This window comes from Simochromis diagramma, unplaced genomic scaffold (assembly GCF_900408965.1).
Source record: "Simochromis diagramma unplaced genomic scaffold, fSimDia1.1 OVJJ01000205.1, whole genome shotgun sequence".
Classification (NCBI taxonomy): domain Eukaryota; kingdom Metazoa; phylum Chordata; class Actinopteri; order Cichliformes; family Cichlidae; genus Simochromis; species Simochromis diagramma.
Window position 1 is genome coordinate 9,048,648 of NW_024386782.1, and position 17,383 is coordinate 9,066,030.

The window sequence follows — 17,383 nt, forward strand, 5'->3', positions numbered from 1 at the left end:
TTTTGTTTTAATTTTTATAAGCAATCAATCATTCATTCCATGGCTTTCTTAGTATTTAAAAACACAGAGAGTGGTTTTGATGGTGTCACATGATTTATGACAGATCATTTATAACATCATGAAAAGCAGGAGACAGAAAAAAACGAGGCTCTCAAATTATGCGGTGCCAAACTAAAACTGAGTTTTGAAATGCAGCAGAAGTAAGCTGACAACACTGAAACTCTGAGAAAAACAACAACACTGAAACTTCTTTGGCCGATTTGAGTGCAGTACACATTCAGGAATACATAAAGAAGGATATTTGCTTATGCACTGATCAAATAACTGGTTGATGTATTAGTCCTTATGAACACAGACTAATTCAACATGTCTATGTAGACACGCATGACTGCTCTAGAGGAAAATCTTTGAGGAAATCATTTCACGTTTCAGAATGACCAGTCTAGATTACAGAGTACACGCTACAAATCACAAAGGTATTAGTAATAATGACTTTGGCATCAGTGAATTAATCCTCAGATGGTTTCAGTAGAATACTACTCTCGTACACGTGATGACGCGAGTACTTTATTTGATACTCATGCAAAGGGTGGAGAAAGCTGGGTGTTGTAGCTGCTTTGGGTGGATCCAGAAACTTTGTAACGTCAAGCACGTGTGTCACAGTCATAAACCGAGCCGCTGAGTTAACCCTTGTGTACTGTTCATATTTCATGTCCTCGCAGTATGTTCAGGATCAAACTTGACTCAAGTCAATAATTTGCTGATAATAAGTTTTTATATCAAATTTTGAACTATAGAACTATTTAGAATATATAGCAAGCCTATCTGACATTAATAAACACAAGATTAATCTTTAATTAAAGCAGGGTTGCATGGCAAGAGTATTTTTTTGGGATTAAATGTTAACAAATGAAATAAAAATATTCAATTTCATTGAAGAATCCTCATAACTGGCATCTAATTATCAGTATTAATGCAACATTAATAAGCACTTAGAACACAAAACCTGCGTGTGTGCTTTCAAAGCAGTGGCAGGAAACCTTGCATGTGTGGGACTTGAACATGTGTTGTCCACACCCAGTGAAGTGGCAGCTCAGATACCTTTATACTCCCTTTGTAAGAGTTTCACTTCCTTTAAAACACTGCATCTCACAACATCCTTTCTTAGCTCCCCAGCATTTACGTGCAGTCTTGGCAAAACACACCATTTCGTAACAGATGAGTTCAAACTAACAGAAAGCTACATTTTGGGAGTAAAATGCATGAGGTCATATGGCAATGACACCAAGACATCTTAGGAATTTCATTTGAAGCTAAAAAAAAAAAAAAAAAAGTCTTCCAGAGAAAGGTTACATTTATGCTTTCTCGTCACTGCACAACTCTGCAAAAGCAAAAGTACAATCTAAAAACATCAGTTATGAGTAATCTTATCAGGATACTGTGGGGGATATTTCATCAGTAATGATTAAACCAGCTGAATAACTGGAAATATGATCTGTTTGTTACACATAGGCTTGTTTAGACTTTTAATTCTGGGAACACACAGAAGCCTGAGTACGATAGCAGTTAGCTTTTACTTTTTTATCTCGGGAATAACATCGCATGGGGTTTTACTGTGTCTGTTTTGCATTTGCTGGTAAAGCGTTAAAGCCTTAAAGTCTTCATTATGTCCACGCCCATGACTCCCACTGTCTTCCTGACATTTTTCTCACCTTTCCTGTTGCAGACCCATATACCCTGCTTTCAAAAAGCTCCTTTAATAACAATCTAACTATTAAAGTATATCCAGATGGACATACTTTAAACAACGTAGGTCCATCGTTTTTGTCTCTTCACTTTTATCAGCAGTTTATAAAGATTGTGAGCGTTTTGCTGTGGGAACCACAGCCTCTCCCACACCAGGGTTCATTCGGCTCAAATTCCTGTGGTGTGCAGAGAGGAGCTCAAGTGTGCTCCTCCTACAGAGTAGAGCTAAAGAAGAGAGGAGGACGTAGGGGTCAATTTTCTATGTAGACCTGGGACAAGTCTTGACAAAAGGCAGACAGACCAGTATTTCTGCAAATAAGTGTACCTGCAGCATGCGCTAGTGTTATACGACTATTGTTTTTGCGTTATATGCATGGATTTATACAAATAGTGCTTAAAGCTTTAATTACATGTATTTTAGCTCTTATGCTCCTGCTAAAATTCTTTAATTGGAAATAAAAGAGCGGTTTAATGTCTTCCAGTAAAAGAGTAATGTTTCCCCCTGCTGGCGGGAAAAACGCGAATATCAGCAGCTTTGAGGGAGTTGGCTTTCTCAGCAGACACCAGCGAGCACAGCCCAAAGGTACTTCGCTTGTTTGAAATTTCACTTGGGTGTGTCAGCAAAGGTGTGTCCGCTGACTCACCCAACAGCGACAGATAGAGCCGTCTGAGAAACGCCTGCCTTTTCGCATTAACAGAGAAGTGAAGCAACAGACAAGAGACGAAACTCTCGAGTAGACTAGACGCATTTGTTTTCTATTACTCTCTGAAACACTAACCGGACTCTCCCCACTTGGACCCAGGACAAAGTCAGCCTTTTACTTTTTTTTTCTTCCAAAGATGGGGAGAGTTTTAATTTCCACCATCTGCCTAATGCTGGTAAGCGCTTCTAGTTTGGTTTTATAGCACTCCTACATCACCAATACGCTTTGCTGTCTGTTACTTCTGTCAATGCCGTTTGCTATAGCAACATTTAAACGCCACAAGCCCGTTTGAAACTCACTTTCACCTTCAGATCCTGTCCTGTGTGGAGTCGTGCTCTCTCCCGAGGTCTCTCTACGTAATTGTACCTGAAACAATTCCACCTGAATACCAAGTAGCAAAAGGTGCTGCTCTGCTTACTTTTTTTTCATTCCGTCTGTGTGAAAAAGTGTTGTAGGCCGACTGTTTTGTGTTTTATGGCTCTTTTTAACTTTCCCTTTTTCGGTTTTCAGTTGAAACCGTCGGCTGTGATGCCAAATCAACGCTGTTAACTGTGAAGGACCCGAGTTTTACAATAAACAGTAATGGAGCAGTGGTAGCTTTAACGTCTGTCTCAGTGGCAGAAAGAGGACGGACATTTTTTGTGTGCGCTCAGGACAATAGTGGACCGGAAAGTAAGATGGAAGTTCACCTTGTCCGCAGTACAATGCCGACAAAACATGTAAGGCAACTGCATATTGTGAGCCGTTTATACAGCTCAGAAAGCATGGTGCGTTTTTTTTCTAACATATCTTGACTTGTTGGAATGTCACAGCACGGAGGCCAAGAATTCCTGAGTCGGTCTAAAAGACGCTGGGCACCTCCGAACTTCAACGTAGTGGAGAATTACGTAGGACCCTATCCAAAACTAGTCGAAAGGGTAAATTAAATGTATAATTCATATCATTTATAAGCACTGTGCTATTCAAATGTTTATTTTCAGTACACATTGTTCTCTTTTCTCACTTCCCCCCTCAAATTATCTGATTATTTCAGGAGTCACGCCTGTTAATTAAATTCAGTGATTATTTCCTTTGATGTTCTTTTTTAAGTTACATTACCAGCATGTCAGATTGGAAACTGTCTACAGTTTTGATCTATTTAATAACGCTACGAGCTGAAAGAGCTCACAGTAGGCTGCTTTATGAAAATTGAATAACAGAATTTTTGTTGTTTTTGTTTTCTTTAATATGTGTGTTTTATTTGGTTTTCCCTGTAGCTGGTGTCAGATACCTCAGCCAGATATAAATTGTTCTACACTGTCGAAGGAGAAGGATTCGATAAGTATCCAACTGGAGTGTTCAGACTGGACAGAGACACAGGGGATCTGTTCTTGCTCAAAGCAGTGGACCGTGAGGCGTTCCCAGTATATAGTGTGAGTGTGAACATGAAAATGATTTAAGGTTTTTAGTCAGTTGCATTACTGTTCAGCAGTCATTCAAAAAGAACGATTTATCATTAAATAAAATAATGACGGATTGTCAACTTGTTAGTTTTGAGTTTTGATTCTCTATTACGCATTTTTTTATATTGTTCACTCAAACCTGGAAGTGACACAATTTATATATGTCTTATAATGTTTTTGCCTTTAACTTTGCTTACACGTTTGTCTTTTTCGTTTATAGTTTGTGGTGCGTTCTTGGGACACGATCACAAAAAAGGAGACAGATGAGAATCTGCCATTGAAAGTGGTTGTAGATGATGTAAATGACAATCCACCGGAGTTTGTAGGTCCTCTACAGTTTACGGTTCCTGAGCACTGTAGTGTAGGTGAGAAAAGCAAAATAGAGTAACAGATAAATCTGTGGTGTTTGGCCTCAGTGCAGTTGCTCTAAATGATTGTGGTTTCCAAACAGGGACTATGGTGGGAAAGGTGAATACAACCGACAAAGACCAAATTGGCACCGACCATGTGAAGATTAGGTATACACTCCTAACTGGAACAGCCATGTTTGCCATTCATCCGGAAACAGGTGTTATCACTACAAAAACCAACACCCTAGACAGAGAGGTGAGCACTGCTTCTGCATCAGTGAAACCTGTGAACTTTATTTAAATGAAAATAGCATTGACATGTTCTCCTTATTATATTTTGCAACATTTCTTTTTAAGTTAACAGACAACCATTTGGTGGTTGTACAAATCCAGGATATGGATGGTGCAGCAAATGGTCTGGTTGCCACATCAACAGCAACAATTGTTCTGAGTGACATCAATGACAACCCGCCAACCTTCATGAAAACATCTGTAAGTGTTTGAAAAAACTGTCAGTATGTAATCTGTCTGAATAACTAATACTTACATTTGTCATATTTATTTTCCATGAACATTGGTTGTTTAGTAATCTCCCCTCCCCCCAAAAAACGTGTTTTTTCTTTTAGTATGATGCCGCTGTGCAAGAGAATGAAGGTGAAAAACTTCTACTTCGGATTCCAGTTCAAGATAAAGATTTGATAAACACACCAAACTGGATATCAAAGTTTGTCATTACTCAAGGAAATGAAAATGGAAATTTCAGGATTGTTACTGACCCCCAAACAAATGAAGGGCTTCTGTACGTCTCAAAGGTGAGACTGACTTCTTATTAAATTCGTTATTATCATTTAGTAATGTTGGTAGTAGCATTTTACATGGATCACATCTAACGGAAAGTCCGCCTTTATAAAACTGATTTATAGTCATAAACTTTTAAATGTCTTTCTTTTTTTTCAGCCATTAGATTATGAGAAGACGAAGAGTGTACAGCTTCAGATCACGGCACAAAATCAAGCACCGCTGAGTGGCAGCAGTGCCAGTTGGAACTCCATCCCTGTGAAGGTCAGTGTCACCGATGTCGATGAAGGCCCAGAATTCTCTGCTCCTTCGATCCGCTTCAATGTCAAAGAGAACACACCAAATGGCACAGTGATAGGAACTTATATAGCTACAGACCCTGAGACGAAGAGCAGCAAAGGCATCAAGTAAGGACTTCAATTTGCCCCAATAACACTTGTTCTCGTGACTTGGACTACAAGAGTGAACATGCGAGTACTTTTTTGTCTCTTAGGTATTTCAAGATCACAGACCCGGGCTCCTGGATCAATGTTGACAGAGACACGGGAGAGCTGAGGGTGGCAAACACAATTGACAGAGAGTCACCGCTTGTTCACGATGGGTTTTACAACATCACAGTGAGGGCTGTTGATGCTAGTAAGTTTTTTGTAGGCACTTCAGTACTGATGAAGAAAACACAACCTTCAATAATACACAAGTGGTCCTTTCTGTACTCAATTCTATATTACCTGATGGATATTTGCCAGATCATTTGAGGTAGTGCCTTGTGTGACTAAATAAACCTTATTGCCGTTCCTTCATTTCTTCTTGCGGTGTGTCAAACAATCCGAAAGTTGTTAAAAGTACAAGCTCCACCTTGAGCTGTTTGTCTGAGCGGCTTTATTTTTCATGAGAACACCTGTTGACAAGATAAAACCTGTTGGAAAAAAAATCAAGTGGCTAGTCATTTACAATGACTCATGTTCCTTTGAGTGTTTTGTGGAAATTGGGCACATATCCCAGTGCTTGGCAGAACTTAAAACTTGCACTTAGGTGACACCGCGTTGTTGTAATGAAAATGGTGTGTTCCATTGTTCCTGTGTGCCAACATGTCCACACGACTACGTGAGAACCAGTAATGCTGTTGTGTTTCAGGCTCCAAGTCAGCAACAGGAACAGTTGTCATTTGGGTGGAGGATGAAAACGACAACATTCCTACGATTCCTAGTGAGCTCACGTTGTGTCAGGAGGATGGAGTGCTCGGCTCTGTGGTGGTGGTGGCCGAAGACAAAGATCAGAGTCCCTTTTCTTCCCCATTCGCCTTCAGTTTACCAAATAACAATGATGGCACATGGTCTGTGAAAAGTCTTAATGGTAAGTGGCTGTCTTTGTACACGATGAAGCGCAAAGTGTATCTTTTTAATCAAATGTGAACGAAAAGATTTTTTTTTACAAATGTTTGTAGTACCCTATGTACAGCGTGATCCAAAAAGTGACATGGTATCATTCCAGTGGTGAGAAAAGAAACAAATATGTGAGGGTGTTGTGGAGCTGTTTTGTTTCACAACTCTGTGAATACTCGGTTTTCAGAAGTAAATATGTAATGAAGAACAAATGTAGTTGAGAAAAAGACTTGGAACTGCGTGAACTTGTCGACGCATCTTTTGTTTTGTTTGTGCACTTTTTAAAACGAGTAGATTAGTATATGTTGGGGGCTAAAAATGTGGACATGGGTTTTACTGCATGGACAGTAAAATCATAAATCACATACATTCACACAGTAATACTCTGTTTTATGAAGTATAAATATTTTATTACAAATCTTAGTATTAAGTATATGTTAAAGTCACATGATGTAGCCTGAAACAATATTCTTCAGTCTTTTTTTGGTGCTTTTCTTGGTTAAGCTTGAGTCTCTTTATAATTATCACGTGTTTCCTTCTTAGACACTGCAGCTACATTGGAGCAGCTCAAACCGCTTTATTTGGGGATGCACACCGTTGACCTGACTGTTACAGATCTTCAGGGTAGTGGCAAAACACAGACAGTGAATCTGAGAGTCTGCAAGTGCAAGAATGGCGTCTGCCCTGGCAAGGACAGGTCTGTGTCGCTCGGAGCGCTGGGAATACTGACTATGCTGTTGCCTGTGGCCCTCCTCCTACTGCTCTGTGAGTCTTCCACTGTAATTATAAGTAGTAAGGGTTAGCTGGAGGTTCTTTCGTAGTTTGTTCAGTTTCCAATATGCAAAAAGCAATTTTGCATACAATAGTGTAGTGTATAATGCTGCTATGCTTATTCTTGTGACGCTTACTGCACATAAAAGTACTCTGTGAGCTGTCATTTTGAACACGCTTGCTTTGTTGTTGCAGTCCTGCTCCTTGCATTTTTCTGTCTAACAAAGAGAGAGAAGTTGCAACTTGACGACTCAGCAGACACTGGAGGAATCCTACTCAAATCCAACACGGAGGCCCCAGGGGACGAAGTGGTAAGGACAGTAATGCGGAAGCATTGCCTTGGCTTACCGTTACTCACAAGGAAACCATATTTGCTTCTTTTCTTTTCCCCTTCTGCTTCATTTATTTAATTGCCACGTTTGCTTTGATTGACAGGATGCAAGTCTCATCAATGGTCCCACTTTTGAGATTGACCAAGCAGTAAAGGGTGTAATGATGAATCCTTCATGGATCGGGAACAAGAGTGGAAGCACTATTGGAACCCTTGGTGTTCACGAGAATGGGATGCATGGAAGGACTGATATTTCTGCAGCTAATATGCAGGATTACTATACCGGCCAGTATGACATGACCATAGATCGTCAATCCTATGGTCAGCTTGTTGGTAGTGGTGTAGACTTTGACTACAGACAACACAACATGGACCCAGCTCTTCTGTATAATTGGGAAACAAATGGCCGCTATCTACATCAGGTATTGTTATTTTATGATTACAAACATATTATTTATTTGTTTTAGTGGCAGAAGTTTGCATAAAAAGTCAAAAAGAGAGCAGCAGAAGTTTCTTTTTCTGCGGTTTAATAATGTGTTACCTGTTACAGATAAGTTAACTCCCATTTGTAATATTATCTTCTTCTCTAAGCTGTGATAGCATCCTGTGTAAACCTCAATATTTCTCACCTTTGGTGAAAGATATTATTTCTCTAACCTGTTGGAGATCTGTTTGCTCGATGTGTAATATCCGTCCGTCAGTCATATCCCGAGCAGCTTTGAAAGTGTTGTATGCTTGCTCCTATCATCCAGGCTTAGTCCAAGGAGTAATAACAAACTGCCTGTGTCTTCCAGAAATTGATCCAAATGGGAACAGTGGAGGATGGGCGATACGCAGATGATATCATCCACTCCTACGGGTTCGAGGGACGTGGCTCTGTAGCTGGCTCTGTCGGATGCTGCAGTGATAATAATGACAATGATAACCTTGACTTTCTGAACACACTCGGACCAAAGTTCAAAACTCTTGCAGAGGTCTGCAGAAAGACATGAAAAGTGACACTCCAGATAATATTGTTTACTTTAAGCTATAAAAGATGCAGATTGGGTTTGAATGCTTGGCTTGTTACTGGGGTAAGAATATAAAAAAAGAACAGGCAGGTGGTGCTGGTGTGTATATGCTATTGCTCTTAGTTGCTTTATGTCTTTGTTGTTGTTATTTTAGTTTTTTTTTATGTAAAAGTCATTTGCACTGAAAATGATGTAGATGCTGTTGGTTGTGCATACTTTATGTTGTATGTCAATAGCCGCGTTTCCACCACAGGGACTGCAGTCTTTTGGAGGTTTGTACCTCAGGAACCAAGGTCTAAATGAAGTTCTTGGAAGAATGATTTCATATCTTTATATTTTTGGAGGGTAGCACTTTGTGACACTTCAGGAGCCTTTGGTCCAGGGATTGCAGTGTTTCTGGTTGGAAAGCAACTTCTCATAAAAATCACACTGCCTTCAAGGTTTACCACATAAATTGTTGGTAATCATTAACTTAAACTTACATCAGAGAGCAGTGAAGGGAGATGGAGAACAACGAAACTGGTGTTGCTTTTTCATATTTAATTGCACGACGTCTGCTTAAGCTTTGTGGGTCTGAATACATTGGTGGGAGTACAGACAAAAAAGCTCTTGGGACTAGAACTTCTTGTTATTTTGGGTTGAAATGCGGCTACTGAGTATTAACATGTTTGTTAGTAGGAACTTCGGTATTTTTTTTTTTTAAAAAACTTTGTTTATTAATCGTTGTCTGGTGTAAAAAAAGAATGCATTTCTATTTCAGTCATGTTTTTTTTATCCTTATTGAATTTCAGGCTTTGTCGATATATTTGAAGTAAAACAAATAATGAAACAAAATAATCTTTTCTAATATTTCACAATATTTAATGTAAAACTACACATTTATAATGGTGTATTTTAAACAGTGTTGATTTACTTCTGCACAATTTCCCAATGCCACAGAAATTGTGTGTAACCATGATTTACTTCAACTCCCTGACTGTCAGACGGGTGCAGTTTGAGCTCGCTGTCAGTCAGGTTATTGCAACATTCCCAACAGTAGTCCTGTTTAAATCTGCACAAGGGTGTGAACCGGAGGGGTAAGGTGTTACTGACACTGCCCAAAACTAAATATAACTGGCTGCACAGGAAAAACCCAGTCAAAAAACTGTATACCTTATATGTATATTATGTGGTTTTAGTTGTAATTTGACATTAACATTAAAGAGTGTTGTTTAATTTTTGCAACAGTAGCAGTTGTTTTTTTTTCTTTTTCTACATTTAAAGGAACTATAAGTGCAAGATGAAGATTATAAAATACCATAGCACACATGCAATAAGCATTTATGTAGTTGTACAACTATAAGCACTACTGTTTGTGCTTATAGTCTTCACTGTTTATTTAAATTTTAGTTTGTTTTTTAAAAAATGTTCCTTATTCTTTTTTCTGGTTGTACAGAAAGGTCGCAGTCTGGTTGCTTATTGTGCTCGGGCTTTGTGTGCACCCTGGTGAATGTTTTACAGGGTGGGGCACAGATAGCTTGCGTAATACAATGAGTTCAATGTTCCAACTCCTTGGCTAATAATTACTTTCAGTCTTTGGCAGATCCAGTTGGTGCACTGGTGTTATTATGGCAACATTGTTCTACCCTATTGTTAAAATGTTCTAACTGTAATCATGGTAACAAACTCTATTTTGTAAACAGTAAATGACTTCTTTAGACATAAAGTTTCCGGTTACAGGAAATTTATGCAATGGCCCAATTAGTGTAATTTAACAATTCTCAATAATTTGTTTTAAATTGTCAGATAGTATAGATAACAGACTTTGCTTTGTTATTCAAAAACCTCTGTAAATAAATAATATTCAATGAAAAATGTATTGAAACCTCAACTGAAATTCCCCAGAGTTCTCGTAACACTTTGGATTAATTTATAGATAATGTAAATACGCACTGAAGTTATAAACAAGTCACCAGTCTCTGATGCAATTTATTAATATGATGACGTACAAAGGACACCTGAGGCTCGAAATATGCAATCGCAGGCTCTGGAAAGGGCCATCTGTCACATTGTGATGATGAGTATAAAATATGATGGCAGAGAGAAGAATAAATGGTGAAATTAATTCCTGGAAAAAATGTCACCCCGATCAAACAGTGAAATCTTGTTAGAAACGCAACAATATCGGTACAGATTAAAATAATACTGTCACAATTATGGGAAGATGTGAACAACATGTGAACATGAAGGGTTTTTGCTCAAAATCCCAAAGGGACTAATTAGGTGATCTTGAACATAAGTCACCTAACTGAAAATAATGACCCCCCTCCACAAAAAAAAAGCTTAACCCAAATATCTGAAGAATGCGATCCAAGCAGAGATAGCAGCTCTTCTACCTATATTTGAAAAAGGAACTGTTCTCTACTAAGGTAAAACCCTTTTGTTGATGACTGATCTTGTAGTAATCTGCAATAAAAAGTGTCTTTATTTCAGATTCCTAAGTATTTTTAAAGCCATAACCCTGATTCTTTTCTTTTCAAGCAGTTTAGATGTTTAAAACTTGCTAATATAGCAACTTTTTTGCTGTCATGAACTCATGACTCTGGAATTGCTCACAGTGATGACTAAGCCCCGAGGTCAAGGGTGTGAAAGATAGCTGATAAGCAAAATCATTTGACAGTTTAATTATAGGTGCTGACCACTAAATGACTGTGATATGTCTCAAGTATGTTTAAACTGAGAAGCAGGGTGAGAGAGATTGACATGGCAGTTTCATCAAAATTAAAAAGACCTTATCCTGCCTTACTAGTTCACTACAAAGATTTTATTTTCACACATTTTTATATATAAAAACAAAACAAAACAACCCATAACAAACATAAGAAGGGCCTGCTGTACAAAACAGCATGCACAGCCGCCCTAATGCAAAACGTGCTGCTGGAAATGCATGACAAAAATACCCAACCAGCAATTAAAATAACAACAAAGAGAATTTTAGATAATTTTCTTTAATTGCTATGAAATGCCTTCCTACGCAAAGCAATGACACTGATAAGCCACAAAATTCAATAGACTATTTTGTGTGTCCACCCTTATCAGGCCCGTTTGAACCATCACTTCCAGTTACTTCTGTAAGGATGCAATTAATTCTAAAGCAGTAGCGTGAAATTAATTTATTGCTTGTAATTAGTTTTTGTCATACTGTGAAAACAATCTTTCCAGATAGGATGTTTTCTCCTTCCAACAGACTGTCTGAGGACACTTGGCTAAATCCGAGTTCAATATGGAGTAGTGCCTTCCTGGGGCACTGTACATACATTTTGTATGTATTGTCGCGGTACATTCAAAAAGGTGTAGGGCTGCAAGAGTAAATGCTCAAAGTGCTAATAGTTCCTCTGTCGTGTTGTGCATTAATACAAATGCTCAGTAGATATGCATAATTTAAAAATCTACAGACCACATAATCTCATCAAATTACTTGTATGGTTAACTTACGCCTTTTTGAAAGGTTCAAGAAACAAAGTATTTCCAGTATCCTGGTCAGTTTTTGCAAAATCCTTTTGACTTGTGTGCAGCTCATGTTTGAGATCATCCAAGTCATATATCTCTGCAAATAAGAAAACAAAACAGAAGTTCTTATAAAAAGCTGTCACTGTTAGGATGGAGTGTCTGAACACCTCTCAAATTGCAGTTGGGCTTGAAGAAATGCTTCTGCAAGTCACCAGTCAAAGAGTCAAGGATTGGATTGAAGATGCAATTTCTTAAACCATCTTTGTCCTATTGGTCACGCTTACCAACAGCTGAGCCTTTTAGTCTGGAGCTGGTCATCTGATGCCCTATTCCAATATTCCAATACTAATACTGTGTTTGTGAGCTGCCTAAGACCTCTCTCCATAACTCATCAAAAACCGAGTCATCTTTTTAATTCTGAGATGTGTCCTGAAGTACTTCAACAAGCTGAACAGCTTTTGATAGAGCTAGATCCAGTGATGGTGACTGAAGTATGTCAGATAGCCCCCTGCTGGTTGTGGCAGATGACTATCCTTCCCAGAGCCTGGCTCTGCTGGAGGTTTCTTCCTGTTAAAAGGGAGTTTTTCCTTTCCACAGTCACCAGTGGTTCCTTATAGGGTGTGGTCTAATTGTTGGGGTTTCTTTATGTTATTATAGGGTCTTTATGTTACAATATTAAGCATTTTGAAGCATCTCTGTTGTTGTGATCTGGTGCTATATAAATAAAATGGCATTGAATGGAATTGAGTAGAATCTTGGAGGTGCCCAAAGGTTTGTGGAATGTAGCTAGAAGCATAATGAAAGGTAAATCAATTTGGGCACGTAGTCCCCAAGCCTCCACAGACCTTTCCCCCACTTCTCCCATTAGCAGCATCTTCGAGAACATGGAGCACTGTAAGTAGCCTGTCCATCATATTGTGCAAAATGCCTCCATACCATCTAAGCTTGGGTGAAGCTCTCTGGGCGGGCATCTATACATTTCTTGCTGAACATATAGCTATTTGTTGTGAATGCATGAGCCTGACATGAAGATGCATAGCTTCTCAAGTGAAGAAAAGAAACAGACTTCCTGAGGTACTGATTTGGTTGTATCATTTAGAACCAGACTGAAATAATGTGCATCCCAGTGCAGATAGAATAACCATGTATGATTTAGCTGCACAAATCCAAGATGTTATTACTATGAGAGACACTAGATGTCACACTTTCCCTTTATGTGAGTAAAGCACAAGCTGAGGAGGCAGCTTTGGGGACTACTTATAGAAGATGGCTGATTTTTGTAAAGACTCCTCGCTGTCTGTCACATGTGTTACTGAACACCTGAAATCACTTCAATTAGTCTTTGAGGTCTCGATAAGGAAGCGATTTGAGGAGTTGTGGCAGAAGCCTCATCATACTCTGATGTGGCATGCGCCAGACTGTAGTTATACACTCTTTAATGATATTTGGTGTCACTTAACCTAACAAGATTCTCTGCCAATGGAGTGAGTGAAACCGGCTAAAGTAATTATAGTCTATTTAAAGCTTGTAGTTTCACCGATTCCGACATTTTATCACTGTTAGTGGTGTATGGATGGTGGGCATGGCATAAAATGTGTATGGCTATTTTTTTTAATGCATGTACATTTCTAATAACTATATCGATTTTCCTAGAGAGAAGATAATTAGAGAAGATATTTTTACTAAATATTTTTATGTGTGGGTTTGACTGTCATCTTAACTCTTATTTTAAAATACAATTTAGCAGAATGTGCTGATTTAAACTTGTACTTTCATAGACCCTAAAGCACTTGTTACATTGTTTGCTTGAGGTATTGTTTTTCTTCCTAGAGTTCTGTATCACTGAAACTCAAGTGCACTGTGGGACTTACATATTAATTAGATAATTCTGCCCGGCAGCAGAAAGCCTCGGTGAGATATCTTGGTCTTAATTAGTCAAAAAGGTTAAAATAAAAAGCAGTCTAAGGGATATATGTAAAAATGCTATATTAATTAATTGAAATGAACCTGTAATTACTGACAGTAGAGTACCTACACAGAATTCATTCTCTTGTTTTATTGCAAGACAAAATCAGTTATTTTATTTTACTTTTTATTTGCTGTGCTGATATTAATCTGTGATTAATACAATATTACAGTTACTTCAGAAAGTACTGAGATTCATTCACTTTCTCCACAGTTAATTAAGGTATGAAACACCATCCATCTATTCATCTATATTTTAACTGCTCATGAAATTTAAGGTCACATGGGGGTGTTGGAGCTTATCCCAACTGTCACAGAGTGAGAGGCGGGGTACAACATGGACAAGTCGCCAGTCATGTTCACCTTCACACCTGCATCTCTTTGGACTGTGGGAGGAAGCCAGAATAACTGGAAAGAACCCACGCAGGCACAGGGAGCACATGCAAATTCCACACAGGCCTCAGCTGGCTGCTAGATTCAAACCCAGAATCTTCTTGGTGGAAGGCAACAGTGCCATATGGATTCTTTTTTCATGAATCCACACTAAATAGCTCAAAATAACAAAACTACAAAATTTCTCTTAAATGCATCTTGTTGGCTTTAAATATCCCTGAGATGTATCCATGCTTGGAGTAAACCTGTGGTAAATTGAATTATCTGGAAAAAGAACAGAGAAATATATTTTTGTAGGCTATTCATAAAAGATTCCAGGACAAAAATGTAATTATAAGTCCAAGGAATTCTTTTTACACCCCTGTAATAGAAATGGGCAAGGATTAGATCATGACAAAGATATAAAACTTGTTTGTTTTATATAGTTTTGGGTGTTCTCAGCAGCACACTGGCTTTGAACCACCAAGGCTCTTCCCTGTTCAGATGAGAGGCCAGCCAATTTGAGTAACTGAAAACCGAAGAAAGAATAAATGCAGCCAAAAACAGAGAAGTCTTTGATGAAAACCCCCCCTCCCTGACCTGAGATTCTTTCTGTGCACAATCGTGAACCAAAGTGTGCAGTGAAGGCAATTCTGGAATGTCTTCTGAACAAGTCACTGTCTGTCTTTGAGTACCACAGCCAAGTGCAGACTTGAAAGCTCCAGAATATCTGTGAAGAGACCTGAAGATAACACTTCGCAGATGCTTCACTTCATAACTTATGAACCTTCACAGGTTCTTCCAGGAGGATAGGAAAAAGTGCAAAATGCAGAATTGCAAAACTGGTAGAGACTTACCCAAGAGGGCCCGAAGCTGTAATATCTGCCATAGAGACTGCTACAAATCATTAGATCAGGTGATTTGATCAATGGGAAACTTTCGTTTTTAAATTTTTAATCAATTGGTTTTGATTTTGTCATTATGTTCTATTGAGTGTGGATGATCTCAGTAAATACTTATGAGTTTATGGTCTTACTGTATTTTACACACTACATTTAATGCCATACAAAATAAAACTTCAGGTAAAGAACACTGTAAAGTGCATACTGACTGGTTAAAGTCCAGTTTCAAAATACCAAGATGGCGATGATGAAGTTGCTCAGTTTAACTTTAATAATGAAGCTCCCCTGCCTGCTTTCCTGGGTGTTCTGCACTTCCCCTTTCCCACACTTTCAAATTCAGCGCTGACATCATTGCTCTAGTCAACCATCTTCCTGCCTTCCTGCTCTGAGTCAATCAGCTTCTGTTCTGGGTACTTTAAATCTCACCGCTCTTCTGTAACTCTGCCTTTTAGACTCTCCTTTGTGCAACTCACTTCCTCCCCATCGCCAAGCCTCCATCTTCATCTTCACCACCACCAGCGTCTAGACTCTGGAGGGGTCCTGTCCTAATTCCTATTGCCGATTCTGTTCTGCTGTGATGGGTCATCGGAGTCTAATAGCCAGGCAGCTTAATTGAATTCTGAATCTCAGTAAATCATGTTCAATTCTTCCAAATGATCTCTCCTTATTGAACTGCCTGGGCGGTCTGTGGGAATTGACTCACTTTTTGGAGCCGCACATAAGTGGCCACCAAAGGGGATGCAGTTTCTGGTATTTTCATGCTGGCTTAATTTTCCATTGTGGCAGGTTGTTGCTTTGTTGTAATCAGTGGACACAAGGACGCCATTGACTCGTATTGGGAATATGGTGAAGTAATTAGTTAAGCTTGGTGACAAATTGTTTTCCCCTCAAAACAGTTAGTGACACAACAATATAGTGAGTAATAAGATAGTGAGAATAAACTGTTTTAGGTGTCCATCACAACAACAAGCCTCAAACTGATACTGATACCTTAAGCTCCACACTCAGAATACTGTTTAGATTTGTGGTTGAGGATCCTGCTTGTGTTGGCCTTTGTTGAACACAATACAGAAGTACAATAAGTCGAATGCTAGAGTGCAGCAGCAGGCATGATGATCATAAAGTGTGGTTCCTGTTCATTACTGTTCATCCAGCTGAGGTATACACACATCTCACTTTGGGATAGGTGGTTAAGCTTTGAACGATGTTCTGAGGGAAACTCACAGCTTGTTTTGGTCTTGCTGGTATGATGCTGAAATTATTTCCACAACTTTTGTCTTTCAGAAGTCAGCACGTCATAATCTGTTTCATGATTGCCCCCGCACACACACAAAACACAGACAATAAATGTAATATCAGTAGGGCATTATTAGTGCAGGCAGACTCCAGAAAAAGAAGGAACATCTAACCAAGCCTCTGTCTGACGCTGCCCGTCAAAAGCGCCGCATATTAGTACAGTGGCCCCGATACATTTGCTTTGATGAAATGGAAAAAAGGGGACCTGACAAAGTGTTTTCTTGTGTAGTTATCACCAACAAAGTGAGCCCTCTGCAAAATCTTGGTGTCGTGTTTGACGAACTGCTAGAATTTAACAGCTGAACATGCAAGGATCAGCACTGAGCAAGTTGCCTGAGTAGAAAGAAAGAGATGTAGGTGGTTCAGACAGGCAGAGGAGGGGAGGATAAACAGGTAGATTAAGAGCATAAAGAAGACAGGCAGAGTGCCTGACATACGCACCCGAAGAGGGGAGACAATTTTCATGGGAGTGAGTTGATTTCGGGGACTGATGTTAGGCATTAAGTTGGTGCAAAGACTCGTCTAACTAGGCTCTCAGTGCGCAACCCCTGCAGTGAAGATCTATAAGGCTGATCAGACCACCTTCTGCGGGAGCTGCTACTTCTTGCCTCACCGCCTGTCTCTTAGCTGGATGCAGAAAGAGACTTCAGCTGACTACAAAACATAATCTCGCCAAGGGGTTATGCCCTGATAACCACACAGTTTTAATGTGGAATTTAATTGGTGCATTGCGCGTTTTACTCGGGGAGTATTTTGACACTGTAGGTGTCAAAACAGGATGAGCAAAAAGCGTGCAGCCAAATCTCAGCCCCCTCAAATCTCTAA

General features: G+C 39.2%; 1 protein-coding gene across 1 annotated transcript; it reads left to right on the forward strand.

Annotated features, from left to right (window-relative positions):
* The first annotated feature begins 2,279 nt into the window (after nucleotides 1-2,279).
* dsc2l (desmocollin 2 like) lies at nucleotides 2,280-9,760 on the forward strand. Its single transcript, XM_040021478.1, has 16 exons — nucleotides 2,280-2,625; nucleotides 2,762-2,852; nucleotides 2,961-3,169; nucleotides 3,263-3,367; nucleotides 3,707-3,862; nucleotides 4,113-4,257; nucleotides 4,344-4,498; nucleotides 4,600-4,734; nucleotides 4,869-5,054; nucleotides 5,200-5,447; nucleotides 5,534-5,676; nucleotides 6,175-6,393; nucleotides 6,966-7,187; nucleotides 7,389-7,504; nucleotides 7,629-7,946; nucleotides 8,319-9,760. The coding sequence occupies exons 1-16, from the start codon at nucleotides 2,587-2,589 to the stop codon at nucleotides 8,514-8,516; spliced, it is 2,685 nt and encodes an 894-aa protein (XP_039877412.1). The 5' UTR covers nucleotides 2,280-2,586; the 3' UTR covers nucleotides 8,517-9,760.
* The last annotated feature ends 7,623 nt before the right edge of the window (nucleotides 9,761-17,383 follow it).

What these genes read in the sequence shown, in the direction of transcription:
- dsc2l (XM_040021478.1), top strand. Translation starts at nt 2,587, where the DNA reads ATGGGGAGAGTTTTAATTTCCACCATCTGCCTAATGCTG. An exon ending in TGAATACCAAGTAGCAAAAG is followed by an intron (nt 2,853 to 2,960) that starts GTGCTGCTCTGC and finishes TTCGGTTTTCAG; the next exon opens with TTGAAACCGTCGGCTGTGAT. An exon ending in GTCTGTGAAAAGTCTTAATG is followed by an intron (nt 6,394 to 6,965) that starts GTAAGTGGCTGT and finishes TTTCCTTCTTAG; the next exon opens with ACACTGCAGCTACATTGGAG.